Consider the following 18616-nt stretch of genomic DNA (forward strand, 5'->3'; position numbering starts at 1 on the left):
TAAAAATCCTCAGTGGTACGAAAGTACTCTCTGAGAGATTTCATTTTTGCCTAGTAATTCTGTTGAAAGCACACCATGCTCATCAGGCAGACCACCTCTAGTGTGTTTGGAATCACAGTATTTGCAAATTATTTCCCATCTCCAAGGGCCATTTATAATGGAAAGAAAGGAGATAGGAAGTTTTGAAAAAGCCAGTTCTTGGGTTTTATGCCTGGGAATGACAACAAAGCAAAGGTCATGGGACTTTCTGTGGTTCAGCCCTGACTCAGCTATTTGGTTACATAATTCACCCTGAGTGACCTGCATACTTTGCATCCATAAAATGGGATCCATGACATTTATTGAAAAAAACGTAGTGACTTTTATTCAGGAATATTGCTCTGTTAGTGGTACAGACAGAAGGCATGGAACAAGAATGATGTTCTGCTCCAGCCTCCTTTCTTTCTTCCCTTCCCATCAAACAGCAATGTTTATCTAAAAAAATCTATGAGCTTTCTTTTCAGGAGATGTATTTAATTATGAAGCAATTCTGTGAGGTTTCCAGTGTATTTTAAAACATCACCCATTAAAAAAAAATCCTTAGCATTTCATAAATTAAATTTTGCTTCTACATTTTATTTCATAAGATTTCAGGTTTGAAAAAGATTTGGGTAACCTATATGTATCTTAATAGAAACAATGAAAAGCATGCTTTTAAAAACTGAAATTGCACCCTGAGGTTTCAGGTCCTAATGTGACTAGGAAATGCTGAGATCTTGAGGGACTTTCTGTTCGTGAAAAGATAAAAGATTTTTTTTTTTTCTTTTCCTCAAGTCTCCCATCATTAAAGTTTGGTTCTAACAGCCGACTCCTTCTCTTTTTCATGTGTGTTGAAAAGCAGCTACTCCCTGTATCAAAGCCATCAGCCCGAGTGAAGGATGGACGACGGGAGGTGCGACTGTGATCATCATAGGGGACAATTTCTTTGATGGGTTACAGGTCATATTCGGTACCATGCTGGTCTGGAGTGAGGTAGGTGTTGTCTGAACATTAATATCTAATAGCTTGGTCTAGTTGAGGAGACTGTCTACACTTGCATTTCTAAAAGAGTGTGTAGAATTTAGAGATGGCAGTCTGGGTGGGCCAGCTCCAGTCTACAGAACTCTGGAAACTAGGAAAGATGGGTTGGGTTTACCAGGAGGCATCACTTTCTACTGGAATGACTTCCATCCACTGGCCCATCAGCACCAGGAGACCTTCTGTTTTGTCATTTGTCCTCATGGGCTAGCCACAGTGTGGAGGTCCTATTATGTATTGGGAATTGGAAAGGAGATGCAAAGTCACAAAATATATAGGCAAAGCCCTGTTCAAACTGTAACAGGGTAGTAATCTGTGAACATTTGTAGATGGAGTCTATTGTAGGACCATCTTCAAGGATCACCATTCATGTGACAGTAATAATCCAGGTGTAGGTGGTTCTTGACTTATTCAGTGACTCTTCATCAGAGAGTGAGCAGTTCGCCAGGGGAACCTAGAAGAACCCAGAGCCCTAGGAGTTTATACCTCTCAGGCATCTCAGTGTGGGACTTCAACCATATGAAAATGACTATGCTCTGTTTTTGCAGTACTTTCCAAGCACTGTGATCATTATTTTAACCTGCAAGTTGACTTGTCTGGCAATAATCAACATTAGCTCAAATTACAAAACATAAGTATCACCATTCCTTAGAAGCCATGGCAAACTTGCCTTTGCTTTCTAAATTCTGAGCCTCGATTTCTTAGCCAGCATGCCCAGAGCCCCTTTTCTTTCATCTCCCCGAAGTTTAGAGTAAAAACAAGATTAGAACTGCAAGAGACCATTGAGCTCACTTATCTCACACACTTTACAAGTGCTCATAGAATGGCGAAACTTTATTGAGACTTACTGGATTCTGGGCGCTGTGCTGAGTTCTTGACATAGATCATCTTAATCTTCCCTCTACACCACAAGGTAAATACTCTTAACGTGTATCTTTTCTTGATAAGGATACTGAGACTTAGACATATGTAATTACATCACCCCAGAGCAGCCACCCAGAGCCCATGGAGTGTGAGTGACACAAAGGAGTGGCCACACAAAGGAGTCAGTAGCAGAACTGGAGCTAGAACTCAGAGTTTCTATTTCCATTTCTGGTTGTCCTCCCATGACACCACTGTTTAGCCCATCCAGATGTTTTGATTGTGTTTTCTCTTTGGAGGGGCCACAGAGATAAGCAGAAAGTTAAGACTGTGACAGTTGAGTACATTTATCTTTCCAAAGCAGAGGCTGCCCTTCCTTTTAAGCCTTCTATGTGCACACCTCACTGCCAGTAAGCCGCTCCAGCAAGCTCCTTGCCAGCCCGTTCTGCCGCTGCCTTTGTCTTTCCCATGCATCCAACAAGCGGCGTGCTCTTGGCCAGAGAATCCAAGCTCCCTTAAAGCTGAATCAGAGATGGACTTCTCAGTCCACCAAACTCATTGCTGTCCACGTTAGAACAGCCCAGGTCTGGAGGTGGACTGAACTCCCCTGGCTGACTGCACCCCATTCTTTGTTGGAAACATTGGGTTGTAACATTAGAAGCATCACGTACATGGCAGATGTTTCTTCCTCGCTGCTGGAGACAACAGTGCTCCCAAGGATAGCCATTCCCAGGTCCCCTGGGCTGTGTCTTCATCTCTTCCTACCCCTCATTCTTTTGCTTGTCCTGGACCTTGAGAAGAGGGGAAGAATAAATAGAATATGAGCTTTTTATCCAGGTCGTAGCAGTCACAGTGAGGCCTGAGAAGTGGGGCTCAGAGTCAGCCATAGTCTTGACCCCTGAGAATAAGTGGGGTTAGAGTGATGCTCCCTTTACAGCCTCATGCCCGTCTTAGGCCAGGTGCACCACGTTGGATGTGGAATAAAGGACTTCAGCGTATCAGGAAATTGTTAATTTTTCCCTGCACCTTGTCAAGGTCCCCCAGTTTCCTCTCAGTTCCCTCACTTTCTTGCCCTTTTTGGGGAACACGTAAGGGAGGTTAAATTCTACCTCAGATTTATCTAAGTTGCTTTAAAGGATGTTTCCATATAGAAATCAACGCAAGTCATGAAAAGGAAAGTCCACTGAGGTGATACCTTTGTCCTCCTCCCTCATGTGTCCCTCCACTACCCCTGCCTTGAGTGTACCAGAAGCCCCTCGTGATGGATCTGGGGGGTCCAGCTGGGAGGTGAGGGTTGGAGGGCGCCTGCTCCTTCTTTGCCCGCCTCCTCCTCACAAACTGCTCTCCTTCGTGGATATATCATAAATCAGCTAGGACTCTTGCCTGGTGAAAGCCCACTATGTAGTTTCCCAAAATATTTTAGCTAATATTCTTTTAAAATAAATAAATCCCCTGCAGCATTAGCAGTTGGGCGTCTGGATGGAGGACTTTAATTTGGCCTGTTATCATCATGATGGCCCTGACATTTGGAAAAATGAGTCTTGCAGAGGTGAACTTTTTGTAAATATTCTAAACTATTTATAAATTTAGATTTTCATCCAGGCTGTTTGACGGATATGATGTTCTCTCTCTTTTAGTGCAGGGAGAGAATCTGGTACTGCTCCAAATCCCCAAATCCACTGTATACTGACGAGAAATTGAGAAGTAGCTCACATTTACTAAGGGTTTTCATGCGTAGGCACTTTATGGGTATTATTTTTTTTGATTCTCGTTATAGCCCCATGTTACATACATATAATAACTAAACCAAATGTCAGAGAGGGTCAGAGATCCACCATCACACTGACAGATAGGGCTAGAGATGGGATTGAACCACAATGTATGTTTTTACAAAGGAAATACAAGCCCACGTTAATGAGAGAGCAAATAGGTAGAATCTTGAGAGTAAGGAAGGACAGGAAGAAGAGAGGAAAAAAAGACATGCACAGTAATCCAGGTGGTACAGTAGTAGGGGTAGTAATAGCAACAGCAGTAGTAACTATGACTGTTGTTTTTAGTCAAAATTAAATTGTGTCTTTTATTTTGGTAGGGCCCAAAGAAATTGGGGGCCATTTCTCCAGGCTTCCACTGGATAGAATCAGAACTTGGTAACTGTGACTATTAAGAGAAGGTATCTATGAAAGTAGAGTATGACTAATATTAGCTAACATTCATTGAGCACTTAGTTCCTGCCAGGTACTATGCTGAGTGTCTGCCGTGGCTCTCACGTGAACCTGGTGACAGCTCGCACGTGTAGCATGTATAACATGCTGTTCTCATTTTACTAACCGGGAAACTGAGCTTGCGGAAGTTAAATAAGCTGTTCAGTTATCAACTGGTGGAGATGCGATGTGAACCCAGACAGTCCAAATCCAGGGCTCACCTTTTTAACCGTCCATGATTTAGCCTATGCCGAAATTTTTACCCTAGGGTTTTACCATATCAGACCAGGGTGGAATTGCCATTGATGCCTTATACTTGATGGTATCTTAACAGTTACTATCACCTCCCAAAGTAAGCTAGACTTGTCATGTAGAGAATCAGAAGAGCGGTCCCTTCATTTTCTAGGTGTGTAAGTTTGTGGGTGGAGCCGTTGGCTTACAGGAAGAATTTACCCTTATGAAGGGTATATGCTTTGTGTTAGAGGCAGAAGACAACCTCTTCTTTTTCTATATGAATGACTAAGTTACTTGTATATTTAAGACAGTTAACCTGTCTGGGCCTCTTCTCTAGAGTAGGACCCCAGTCTATTCAAATTCTTTGTCCCTGGCCACATTTTCTCTTGAGGTTATGCCACCTCTGAGATCTAGTACTTTTCATTTTAAGTAGACTTTTATCTCTTCTCCATTTCTTCACTCTGTCGCTCAAAGCACGCAGGAAGCGGGCTGGTGGGCCAGGACAAGGAGATAACACTTTAGATTAGCAGCTGATGCTATTATTTCGAGTCTCTTTTTAGCTAAAGAAGTTTAAAAAAGAGCCAGAGAAAATAGGGCTGGCTTCATTTACCCTCATCTGTGCCCTTCCTCTACCAACCCAATCTTTTGCAATGAGTAGTTCATTTTAGCTCACTGATGGCCCCCAGTTGGGAAGAAGACAGGTGGCACTGTCCCGTTCCTAACTCAGGGCTGCCTTCTGTGAGCTCCCAAGTTTGGGGTGAACCACAGGGCTTTCCTGTGAATTTGGTTTGCTATCTTTGTTACTCTTCCTTATTGCTTCTCGCCCTTTCTCTTCTCTTTTTACAAAGCAAATTATTTTCCTGATACTCTCGTACTCCTTGTCATGTCTTACACCAGAAGACTTAAAAAAAAAAAAATCTTTGTAGTGTTTTATATATAAACCCAGAGAAACCAACAGGGTTGATGTGTGCTAATGTTTAATGTGGGTTGAGTTTTTTTCTTGAATACACATGTACTTCATTGCTTTTGCTTTTGCTTTTCTACCAACCTGTGATTTGGAGGGGCAAGGGGCTCCTGCTACTGGTTTGTCGAGCCAATTGTTATTTTAATATCTCCTTCTGAATTCCTCTAATTTCTAAACAATGAGTACTGGTTGGCTTACCAGCTGGTGTGGAACACTGGGGTCGGTACTATCCGTGATTAAAGTGAGGCTTTGTGGGATCTGGTATATTATTTAGAAAGACAGCTTGCTCTCGTGTAGCAAATTAGAGAGTTACATAATATATTTATGCAATCTAGAGTTAAATTTGTGGTTTAAAATTCCAGCTAAGGTTCTAGAAGGCAGAGAGAGTAGTGTAGTCAGAGGTAGACTGTTCCAGTAACCAATCAGGTTTCTATTATGTCCAGGTGCATCTCTGTGCTGGACATTTTAGGCTCTCACAATCCTTTTAATTAGTCACTGAAATAGCTGAGAGAATTTATACAGCTTATGGTGTTTAAGCTGCCTGTAGAAAATGTCCAGTGGTGGGATTGGCAGGGAGCAGAAGGTGGCGGGCATGGAAGACAACCATCCAAGACAGGATTTAGATTTCACGGGGTAGCAGTGGGCTAGGAGCCAGATAGTAATTATAATCCTTCCATTGTCCAGTCAGAGCACCTATATTTTAGTCATTGTTGGTCACTGGACCTCCATCTCAACATCTGAAAGTGAGGGTCTTAGACCAAATCCTCTTGGAAACCAGCTACAATTCTAGTCATTCCTTTTATCTAGAATTCATTCCCTTGAAACCCCCCCAGCAGTAAGAAGGGTGGGAGTGAGGATGGGTGGGAAGTAACTTCTTCCACTATTGTTTTGTTCTTCACTTTTAGAACACACTTGCAGTATACAATATCATGTTTATTTTGAACTTCATCAAAATGATTTAATTAGCCCCCAAACTGGATCTCCCTATTGATATCTCTTCAGTCCATATTTTCACTCTCTACACTTCACATTCTGGTATCTGATCTACACCTGAGACTTATACCACAATGTTGCTCTGATTCGTCTTCCAGATAGTTCTATGGAATATACCAGTTCTTTCGGATTTTAATAGGCACCCCATGGCAGATGGGGGTGGGAGGTTTTTCCCAGTAAATTTGGGAAACGTTGAGTCAAACAGATTCCACTGGTCCTGTCCTAGAGTTTCCGAGGTACTTATATGCCCTTTGACTATCTAAGACATAGTATGCAGCATGTTCCAAACTTTGTGACCACAGAACCTGTTTTTTCGGGGATCACTTTACAGGAAGATATACTGATAATGGCTGAAGTATATTTAGATTTCATGTTAATGAAGTGAAGTCATGAAACCCAATTATGAAGTGATTGGGCTGGTGTAGATGTAGGAAAATCTGCAATATTTGCAGAGTATTATTCAGATTAGACCAGCAACGTTTGGAGCCATTATTGTTTAATCCTGCAAGGCTCTGAACAGAATTTCTCTCATATTTTACATCTGGTTTTAGTCCGCGCACACTTGACGTTAGATGCCATGTGATTTTGTAGGACAGCTATATTTAAAGATGGCCAGGACCGCTTAGCTCAGATGGGAGAAGCCAGCGTTACATTACTGTATGAACCAGTTAGCCTCATCCAGGGGCCATACACTGTCTTTTTCATCCAGATGAATGTTTTCTTCAACGGCATTCCCAGAGACAGGCAGAAGGCAAAAGAAGCCACTCTTTGGGAAACCTGTGGGTGACCATGGTCAGGTAAATAGCAGTTTGTGGGGCTGAGAAGCAATTTTGCTGCTTGAATCCGGAAGTCGGAAAATAAGGTTTTAAATGCAGTTATTGATTTCTTCCCTTCTTCCTTTCCATATCTACTTTCTATTCTCGTGTGTGCACATAGCTCAGAGGAAGGACTGTAAATTTAAAAAAAGAAAAATAGTATTTGCTCCTCTGTGATATCAAAAAATGAATGACTACAACTCATACATGCTCCCACTGTGAGTTTCCCAGGCCTTATATCCGGCCTTGATTTTCACTGAACCACATGTAGAGTCACAAAATTTTGAGGGCTTTGAGGAGCGTTTCCAGTCATCAACTGCAGCTGTTTTATTTTGAAAGTGAGGAAAAAGAGGTTCCAGCGCCCGCCGGTGCAGTGACTTGTCCTGAGAATGCCTTAGCTAGTTAGTGCTGGGATTTTAGCCCAGTTCTCCAGACACCAACCTCACTCCCCATTCAGCTTTCTCTCGTACCAGGATTTCTCGTGACATTTCCCTCGTTTTTTAACACACTTCCTTATATTTACCAAACCCTCCCAAGTTTTATACATAATAGCATCACAACTCTAACGACTATTATGTGTAACACATTTATATGAGATACAATTCCACTAAAATAAAAAAAATTAAGGTGGAGAAAGACATTGTGTCAAATATCTTCTCTTTCAAAAACTTTTAATATAAATAGGGTACAATGTAAATAGCTGTGTCATCTCCTTTACATATATTGAAGCTTACAGGTATAAGTTTAATTCAAAGTTTATTAAATGTACAGGTTTTAAATAATTCCTAATTGCCTACTTTTTCCTAAATACATAAGTTGCCAAGTCTTTATTCAACCTGTACTTATTGATCATCTATTAAGAGGAAGATGCTTAATGCAAAATTTTAAACTTCATTTGTAAAGAATTAAAGGAGTAGTCTGAATCACTTGCATCAAACTTTGAATATGACTTTGAAGAATACCTTTCAAGTCCAAGTTATTTCACAGGGAATGATTTCTAAGTGAGCCAGCGTATTTAAAAAACAGATTAAAAATAGTCTAATGGCCTTTTAAATATAGTTACATAGTTACAACCATGCTCACCTTATGCTTTAAAAATCCTCTAGTCTATATTGTTACTTTTGACTAAGGCACTTTAAGTCTATCCTCTATGTTGATAATTACGGGTTAGTTAAAAGCACCTTTAGGTAGACATTTTCAGCTATTTATTTACGGTGCATTCGGGAGGTACACATATGTGCCTATAACTTGAAAACGGATAAACCACAGAAGTGTGATGTGTTTCTAATTTTAACGTGAATCAAAGACAGAATTCGCAGCTGGCTGCAGTCATGTGACTTTAATGAAGAAAGTCAATATTTATATAGTGTTGTGCTCATTTCATCCATGTGCTCAATGCTGATTGCTGGAATGGCTCCCTGATGATCTGACCTAAAGCTTTTCTCCTTATGCAACCTTACTGGCTTCCTCTTTCCTAAAGCCGTAACTCCGTAGTTGGGATTCAAGCACAGCCCCGTAAGCCTCTGACCTTTCTTTTCAACATCCATACCCACCATTCATCTTAACTTCTGCTCCAGTCACAATGAGTGATTGGATAAAGATGTGGCTCTTTATGCCTGCAGTGATTTTTTCACCTCTGCACTCTTGTCTTGTTTATGCCATTCCTCCTTCCACAATGCTTTTCCCTCCTTTCTGTGCCCAAATCCTTCCACCCTTTCCGATCCAGAAAAAAATCATTTTTGTCTGTGAAATCTTCCCTCACAGCTCTAGATATTGAATATTTTCTCTTTCTCAATTCCTAATGGCCTTATCTGTACCATCTTATGTTCTTATCACTTTCTATCTTTGATTATTGAGACATAAGGGGCTGCCCTCTCCCTTGAAGGCAGGATCCATGCAAAATTCAGCTTAGTCTACAGAGTCTAGCACAGAGCCTTACACTTCAGAGGCATTAATTTATACAAAATAATGTTGAAGGACACTGCTTCTCCTTTCATTCATTCATTCAATCAAACAAATGCGACTTTTTAGCAACTGTTATATTCAGTGCTGCTTCATAGTGCCAGTACCAGATAGACTGCCGTTTAGTTTTTGTTAATGCATGTATAATTAGGTAGTTTATATTTAGATATATTTATTGTGCAGTAAGGATGCACATAAATACCTTAGTGTAAATCTGTTGGTTATGGTGAGGATTAAGTAGTAATAAAACTAACACTTTTTAAGTGATTGATACCAGTGAGGCCTTCTCCTAAACTCATTATAGGCGTTAAGTCAATAAGTCCTTTAATAACACTAGTTAGATAACTAGCCCTTCCCCCTTCCCAGACAATGAAATTGAAGGCCAGAGAGGTTGAGTGACTTTCCAAAGGTCCCACAGCTGGTAATTTGCAAAACTTGGGCTTGAACCAAAATTCTTCTGACTCCAGAGCCATCTTTTTTGTTAACCATCTAAAAAGAAGGTAGTGAAAGCTCATCTATCCAGAGAAGAGTGTTCTAGTCACCGCAGCTCTCCAAAATTCAGCGTGAAACCAGAAGCGAGCCAAAAAAAAAAAAGAGTAAATATATAAAATAACAGACTTTGAGGTAACCAGAAGAGTAATTTTCAACCAACTATGTTATCTGTTTTCCCAGGTCATAGCAAATTAAAAGGAGCAAACTAGAGGCGGGTTGTTAGAAGCAGGCTCAGTGACAGCAGAAGTGACAGCTTAATGTCAAGGGAAGGAAAGGAAAACCTAAAAAGCAGACGAAGAACTCTATTACCGCGCAGCATGTTAATGGCTGTTCATAATGACAGTGGCCCTGAGTAGTCAAGAAAGAGATGGCAATTATATTCAATATCTTCTGTCTGAAACAGCGTGATGTGTGTAATGCATCCTCGAAAGACTTCAGTGAAAGCAGTTGTGGTGGCACGGTATTTAAAGGGGGTTGGCTTCAGTTTTCCACAGAACTCACTTCCTGGAGGCATGTGTTAAATCAGGAATTACTGAGTATGTGTGCAAGGATCACCGTAGATAGGATGCAAATGGGAACTATACCACTAAAGAATGTGAGAATGAGTCACTATTTAGCATCTTACAGCTTTGATATCCTTTTCTTAGAGCTCTGAAAGAACCTAAAAGACTTTCTGGTGAGACGTGAATTAATTCCCTGCTAGTCCACCTTTTGGTTCTTACGTTTTTGTTCCTAATTCCTAATCTTTGCAGGCAAAGATTCTGCCCTGCAAACCACCAGCTTTGATGACATGCAGCCCCTTCCAAAAATGTATCTGGCCTTCCTTTTTCTTTTATATTTTAATTTTCAAACAAACAAAGCAGCAACCCAGGACCCTAAGCCAGGCCCAACTAGGGAATGATATTCCTTCTTGACTGAATGTAGGAAAACAAGCCTTGAGAAGGAGCCCATTGTGCAGTTTCAAACCACAGGGGCTGGCGTTACTGGTGTCCAGTCCTCCCCGTCTGGAATACTGTGGACCTCAGGATCTCACCAGTGCTTTTCCAGCTCCCACATGGTCAGGATGGGATCCAGTCTTTAATGGTGCCCAGTTGGCATAAGATTTACATCCTGGGAAGAGAGCTGGAGAAAGTTTATTTAAAAAATAAATTACCGAAAAATAAATAAATCAATCAACCCACAAAACCAAAGGTAGTTGAAGCATAATATATTTATTTTAGCCTTTTTCTCCCCAATCTGTTATTTTGAAAGATGATCTTATTGCTGTTTTGTTTTGTACAATTAACTGCATTGATTTAGGGACCTGGCTAGTTTCTCGGTCAGAAGAATTGGGTAGTATATTTTTGTGAATGTTTAATGAGGCTACCAGGAAGTCTGTGGGGGCAAAGTTAAAATAATTCTTTTTCTTTAGTAAAAAGATTTTTTGAATGGGGTGGTATTGATGATATCTTTTTGGTAGATTCATAAGGGACGTTATTGAAACTTTATCCTAATTATTAGTGGTGGTTAATGATGTCACGGTATTTACTCATTCAATGTTCAATAAGTATTTATTGAATGTCTGCTAGGTCCAAGGCACTCTTAAAACTGGAAACAGAGTAGTGGAAACAAGAAAGACCAAGTTCGCATCCTCATGGGGCTTATATTCTAGTTGGGGGATGCGGGCAATCAATAGGAAAATAGATCTATATCTCTCTTCTATGTATCTGTGTCTGTGTCAATACCTATGTGAGAGACATTTCAGACAGTGTTAGGAGATACGACTGACGGTTAAAACGTAGATTTTAAATCCCCTTTTAACTCAATTCCTGAGACTTTAGTCTCAAAAGTCTCCTCTGACATTCATACGTAAAGTTTATCTTTGGGAATTCATGGGACCCAACATATTTTGCTAAACATTGGTTTTGTTATTTTTTTGAAAGGACAAAAGGAAACCAGAATGTTTGTGAAACAGTAAATGCTTCCACGCGCTTTCTCTCACGTTCCCTGAGAAATCATATACTGCCTTTGAGACAGGCAATTCTTGGGAATGAAAAAACTCTGGGTTACGAAACCCAGAGAACCCTGATTAGGGAACAAACCAGAATACACTGAGAGAGAAGAGCTAGCATCCCCTGATTTATGTTGTATCCACTTCAGGGGAATAGAGATAAAATATGTAGGTACAGCCAGCACAGTGCCCAAGAATAGACACTGATCATATTTCAACTTTCTTTAAGAACTCCAGAAAATAATATTTTGTAAACACCATGTTTAACTACAGAAAGATGAATGCCCCAGAGTGGAAGGAAAATAAGTTTTCTTGTGTGGTCACCATCACTGTGGTGTTTCTTTAAAGCTCCTTGGTCGATTTGGTTTTGAAGCTTTAATTATGCTTTTATGTTATAGTTTCCTTATTTAAGTGTCTGTTTTATGTCCATCACTCAGCACCCCCTGCCTATCTCAAAAGAGATGGATATTATTATCCTAATTGAGGAGGAGGGAGAATGCTGTGAGAATTATTAATGCATAAATTAAAAAATTAATCTGGAAAGTGCTTTAGGGTCCCTAGAGAAGCTTTACCCAAACACAAAGCATATTTAACATTATTGTCTGTACTCCCACAGAGCAGGAGCTGGTGCAGGATAAGATGGTAAAGTGAGGCACAGAGGGTGACACTGGCTGAATGGGCCAGTGTACCTTAGAACCCAGACTCCTGGAGGGGTGATACCTAAAAACCACTGTACCAGTGCCCACTTTAGCCTTTTTCTAGTCATAACTGTTAATTATTTTTCCAGAGAAGAAACTTTAACTTTTCCTTCCTTTTACCCCTTCTCTTTAAGTCTTTGCTTGTTTTCGAGTTTTTTGGTTTTATTTTTACTTTTAGTGTTGAAAGTGATTAAGGCTAAAATATTAAGTCCTAAGGGTGGTAATGAAAAATCACTGGTGCGCTTTCTAGTAATCCCAGTTATCTTTTTGGCTTTGTAGCATGGAACTTCAAATTGCGTTTATTTCATATAGTTCCATCGGTTGGAAAACGTGCATAAAGGCTTATCTTAGAATTGCTCTTTTGTTTTGCTGGGACATAATTCTCAGCCAACCTCTCACCAGTGAGAAAGGTTATTTTGAGAACCTGCTGTGTTCCCAGAACATTTTTGAATGCAGGAGAGGCTGAGGACCCATTCTACCCTGTTAACAGTGGAGGTAGGATGAAAAGTACAAGTGCCAGGAATTATGGAAAAACAATAAACAGTAGTAGGGAGGGACAGCTGTGGTTGTATAAAGGTGGTCATCAGTCAGGCAGACTTGCTTCTTATCGGTTCCCTGGTCATTTTTCTTAACTTTCCTGAAATTCATTTTTCACATCTGTGAACCAGCTACTACCCGTGCCTGTCCCTAATACTATAGGACAGAAATCACTGAAGGAGTTTCTCACAGTATGTGGCACAGAGTAAGAAGACAATGAAAAGTCTCTGCTGCCGGAGTCACCATCAAGGTCATCACCACCATCCATTTAGTGTGAGCTACAGGGATACAGATAGTAAGAGCTACTGCCTCTCAGAGAAGAAGGTGATTCCCAAGACTTGTCCTTTTCCCCTAGAATTCTCCAACATGTCTCCATTAATATTTTAAAATACTAGGTACTCTCATTCACCCACCACGTGGGTCACACTTTTGATCCTGCTAGAGACTTTTATAAAAACCATTTGGAGAATTACCGTCTCCCATGCCCCTCTTCTGGACTTCCAGGCTTTGCAGACTGCCTCTTTGGGGTTTTGTTTCCAGCCCTATGCATCTTTCATGATTCTCTGTGCACCCATAGAGGGAGTCGTTCCTCTTTCCTGTTTCCCACTTCTGTCAAGGACAGGCTTCACCCACCGCTCCCCATGTCTGCATCCTGTCTCTCACGGTCACAGCAGCTTCACTTCGTACCCAGAGGCCACAGCAAGTGTGCCTCGCCTGGCCGACCACTCGGGACTCTTCTGCTCTTGTGCTCTGAGTCTGGAGAAGAGAAAATGCTCACACAGGCAGCTCGGAGGGAGCAAAATTGCTGTCACCGGCAGGTCCTTGGTGTGCTGGCAGCCTCTTCTGGGGCCTCGCAGAGACCATGTGTGTTTCTTTCATTGCGATACCACACTTAAAAATGATTGCTTCTGATTATAATATTAACGCATTCTGATTGCTGAGAAGCCTGAAAATTCAGGGAGGTAAGCAGAGGAAAATATAATTACCCGTAACTTTACCATCTAGTGGTAACTCCTCTTAACACTTCGATGATTTTCCTTTTGGTCTTTCTTCCATGCAAATATATATCTAATTCTTATATAATCACATACAATACATATTGCGCAAAACTGATAGTATTCTACTTTTGATTTTAGTAATATTTTTCTCATGATAAAAGTAATACCTGTAAATGTATGAATTTATTTATTCCAGAATTATCTATATGATTATTATTTCCTGTGCAAGCACATGCACACTCTCTCACACACACAAATAAACACAGAAGTACACACACACACGCACACGAGGAAGAATCAGGAGAGACAGAAGATGTATCACATCTAATGTCATCAGTCTAGAAATAAACACTGCTGTTGGAGCATTGATCTTTTGTGGCCCACTTTTTAGTATTGCTTAACCATTTTGTTCTTTGTTTCGCCTTATCCCTTCTCGCTGGAATGAGTCCCAGACCTTTAGACATCTTCTTTTTTTTGCCACTTAGATGATATCTGAGCAGTAGTCTCATGCAGGGACCTGAGTGCTGGGCCAGTTGGGTAATTAATTTTAAGAGCAACTTAGGGAATGAGGGTTAAATATTGTCAGGTTAAGAACGGTGAGTTCTTATGGATAGGGATTGCTTGCTTAATGCAGTCAAACATCTAGTAGAATTCTGGTCCAATTTACACAAGTATTTATTTCAGAAATATTTGGGAAATATCCTGTATGTAAGGCATTCAGTTTAATACTTTAGAGGCTACAGATATGAATTAGACCCCGTAGCTGATCTTAGGGACCGTCTAATGGGAGAAAGATGTGTAAGAAAATCTTTATGGCACAAAGTAAGATAGGATGCCTTCCATAGTATACATTCTGTAATTATATAAATTCTTACAAAGGTGCAGGTAACTGTGGATCAGGTAAAACTTATTGGAAGAGAGAGCATCTGGTGAGGGTCTTAAAGAACAAGAGGAATATCATAGGGGAAAATTTAGGCAAGAAATGGCATGAACAGAGCAAAGATGTTAGGCAAGGCCGTGGTGTTTTCATGTATCCGCATGGCCTTCAGAGTGTGGAAGGGCAGAGTGGGGAGGGTGACTAGCAAGGGTGATCAGCTGTCAAGCCTTAGAGCACCTGACTACCATGCCAAGGAGACTGGACTATACACCAGACACAAAGGGGGCAGGTGAGGTTTTGAGTCAGGGCATGCTGTGGTGAGATTGAGTTGAAGAAGATAGTTCTGGCGGTGAAGGTAGAAGTAGAGAGAGACCATTTAGAAGGCAGTTATAATATTGCAGTCATCTGAGTAAGAAATGGTGACAACCTGAACAGGATAAAGAAGCCAGGCAAGGGGCCAGTGGAATTCAGTGGAGGGTAAAATCAACATGACTAAAAGAAAAGTTGAAGGGAGAAAAAACATAAGATGATCCTAAGTTTTCTATTTTGGGTGATTCAAAGGAGAGTGTTCCCTTAGCTGAGAGAGGGAACACAGGAGCAAGAAATTCACTTATAGGTAGGAAGATGATAAATGTATCTTGGGCCCTGTTGAGATTGAGGTGGCAATAAGACAAGTTCAGGGAGATTCTGTTACTCTGTTTTTCATAAAAATGTGGTGCTTGGCCAAAGAGATCAAAGCTACAGGTGTGGATTTGCAAGTCAGTTTAGGCGAGGTGATTGAGCCAATGAGTGAATTCAAGAAATGTCAGGCAAGTGAAAAAGAAAGAGATCTAGAACAAGACTTGTGAAATTTCTACAGTTAACAAGTTGGCAGAAAGAAATAGTTGGCACATGAAGAGAACAGGAACCAATGAATATGAGAGGAGCCCTGGAAAACACTTAACAGGCGTAAGAGATGGGTTTTCTTCTACTGTTTCAAATAATGTTAGTTAACTTGCTTGACCCTCAACTTTTCTCATCTGGAATACATATCCCATAAGGATGGGTTTTAAAAGAGTGAATGTGAAAGTGCTTTGATAAACCATCAGATGCTCTGCAAGTCTTAGGTCTCATAATTAGTGTCACAGAAGTGAAGAAAGTGTAGACTTCCAAAAAGGAAGAAAGTAGTGTCAGATGCTACAGGGTTTCAGAAGAATATTTATTTTTAGCTCGTTTGGTTTGTGATTTAAGGAAGTTAAGTCAAAAGAGTGAATCTGTTCTCTAATCACTTAGAATAGAATTTCCCAAAGTGTGGGGTACGTGCCCCGTGGTTGTACAAGAGACCATTTTGGATTCGACACAGACATTAAGTAGAACTGAATCACATCATGAGAAAGTGATTTTCCTTTTATTTCTCTTTTAATCCTTCTGATTTATGTTAAGGGACAAAGTCTCATTTGGGGCAAAGAAGTCTGTAACGTCCAGCACTAGCTACACTCCCTTTTCAATAAACCCACGCAGGTTGTCAACATTATCTAGCTAGGATTTAACATTATATTAACCTTAAGATTACCACCCACAGTTCCTTCTTATTTTTGGCAGGGGATACCAGTTGCGATAATAATATAGCTTCCTTTTAAAATAAGTTATTTTAAACAAAAAGTTAACCAATTAAAAAATTTTAAGTACATAATTGTATAGGTGGTTTATAGATGCGGCAAAACTAAGAAAGTGGTATTCCAATGATGGAAGTTCGGAAAACTTAGACTTACTAGAGCCCTTCCTCCTTCGGTAACTTAGAGGGGTTGCCTTAGTTCAGCCAGGTTGGAACAATGTGGGAAATTTATCCTGAGATGGGGGGAGGGGTTTGGAGGTGGGTCTTGAGTTCTAGACTTCCAAATCTAGACCCTGTCTTTTCCCTAACATGTTGAGTCAATTTTTGAAGCCAATAGACTTTTCTGGACTTTTGTGCCCTGCGCTAATGAAGTGAGAGTGTTAGTTTTAAATGATTACTAGCATTCCTTCCCGTAATAAATACTGTAATTCTTTGAGTGATTAGTAATTAAGCCTCTGCTTTCAACTGACGGAAGTTAGATACAAGTTTTTCCTTCTGTAAGCCATCAGTATCATGTGTCAGTGCTAGAGCCTGTTCCCAGACTAACATCCACAGCAAGGAAAACATCAACAAATTCACTCTCTAATGGTGATTCATATTCTGCCTCATTTGCGAAGGATAGTTATTTCAAGAATGAATCTCTGCTTTAGTTAGAGTGATTGATTAAAACTGAAAATAAAATTGTAAATGAAAATTTGTTTCAATTTCCTGAGCCTAGTACTTTATGCCAACACCCCACTCTCTTAGTAGTTTCTTTGCAGTCATATCTAATCAATCTGTAAGGCCCATTTTGTTTCTTAGTGTATCAACTCATAGGTAATAAGTACTTATGCTTAAAAAGATGTCTCAATTGTCTGCTGATATCTTTCCATCTTTTAAGATGTATTTCCCCTGAGAAAAGGGAGGGCAGGTGAAGTATTTTGTAACTGGCTGAAAGTTCTCCTAAATATTCTCGTGAATTAATGTTACTCTACAGTCCAAGTAACTCTTAAGATAGAAGCGTACCACTTATTTGGAATATAACTATATGGCACCTTCCACCATCAGAAACATAGCCAAGGACCAGGCAGTAAGTGAAAAATGGATATAGCGTGTAGATTAACACACACACACAGTCTTTGGATCTGAAAATTTTGAATTTGATAGTACCTTTAAAAAGTTTAAAGGTATGAATATAAACAATTTCTTTTTTATGATTAGATAGGAAGAATTTGTTCCTGTCATTTTTTGAACTGCATTGGGGTCACTTTTTTGCTCTTATTTGCTCTAATGAGCGTGATTTGTGCAAGCAGTTTAACAATTTATGATTCTGTTTTCACATCTGAAAAAGCGATAAAAATACTTACGATCGTTGTGACCAAATTAGTGTTTGCAAGTAAAATCCTCGGCAATGTAGTAGATAACCTACGTACTCAACAAGTGTTAATCCCAACATTGCACAAACACTGTCCGATCAGTTGAGATTAAACACGCACTTGATTTTGGAAGGTCATCTTTTACTGCTCTTCAGAGCCTCTTTTCTTCTCCTATTCTCTATATAATAGTAAACTTGATTTCCTGATTTCGATGCTTAAAGATTAGAAGAGCAGTATAGAAGGTGCAAAGGACACCAGGAGGTAAAAAGGCAAAAAAAAAAAAAAAGAATAAAATAGAAATAATTTAAAACTCATAGGTATCCAGGGCCATTTAGTGCAGGGGAAAATAGCCCCTCATACCTCAGTGGTCACTTAGGGCTTTTCTGTATTACAGAAGATATATAGATCTAAGATAAATAGAGCTTTGATACAAGATATAAGAAGGGGTGTTCCAAACAAAAATCTTGATTTATCAAGGCTAAATTAAATGATGTATACTTTGCTTACTTTAGAAAACATACAGTGCATTTTGGAAGAATTTCAGTATGAAAAGGTCAAAATCTTAAATATTTTTTGTGCTTTTATGGATAAACCCTTAGCCGTCTGAAAAACTTAGCCATGGAGAGCTCAGTCTCCAGGGGTTCCACATAAGCACGGTATTAGTGAAGTATCTTCTGTGTGTTTCCAGCAAATAAAGTAAGGGTCCACACATTCTATGGAAGAGGATAGGCATTTCTAATTACTAAGTTAAAATGATTTTTATGCAGATGACCTTTATGTTTCAAGAAAGAGCATTTGAAAGAAATTACTGGCGGATTTTAGCAGTAGCAACTTTCTTACATTCTTTCTGCCAGGACTTTGTGCTAGGACAGTTTACCCAGGCAGGACGCAGGGGCTGGCATTTGTGGGTGTCACCTGGATTCTCATGGTGTCACCTGTGATTCTCTGGGCAAAACATTTGAATTTGCACGTTGAAACAAAAGCCCTTT

At 40.0% G+C, this 18616-nt stretch overlaps 1 protein-coding gene across 5 annotated transcripts in view; it reads left to right on the top strand.

Moving 5' to 3' along the window:
• The window catches only part of EBF1 (EBF transcription factor 1), a 449793-nt gene that overhangs the window by 351045 nt on the left and 80132 nt on the right, over positions 1–18616 (top strand). For 3 of the 5 annotated variants that reach the window (XM_024760167.1, XM_024760169.1, XM_024760171.1), the window contains exon 9: positions 878–1011. In XM_024760167.1, coding sequence (XP_024615935.1) covers positions 878–1011 — 134 coding nt within the window. The remainder of the gene's footprint in view (positions 1–877; positions 1012–18616) is intronic. The other 2 variants (XM_024760168.1, XM_024760170.1) reach the window with 1 other exon arrangement.

This window comes from Neophocaena asiaeorientalis, unplaced genomic scaffold, assembly GCF_003031525.2.
Source record: "Neophocaena asiaeorientalis asiaeorientalis breed wild unplaced genomic scaffold, Neophocaena_asiaeorientalis_V1.1 scaffold336, whole genome shotgun sequence".
Lineage (NCBI taxonomy): Eukaryota > Metazoa > Chordata > Mammalia > Artiodactyla > Phocoenidae > Neophocaena > Neophocaena asiaeorientalis.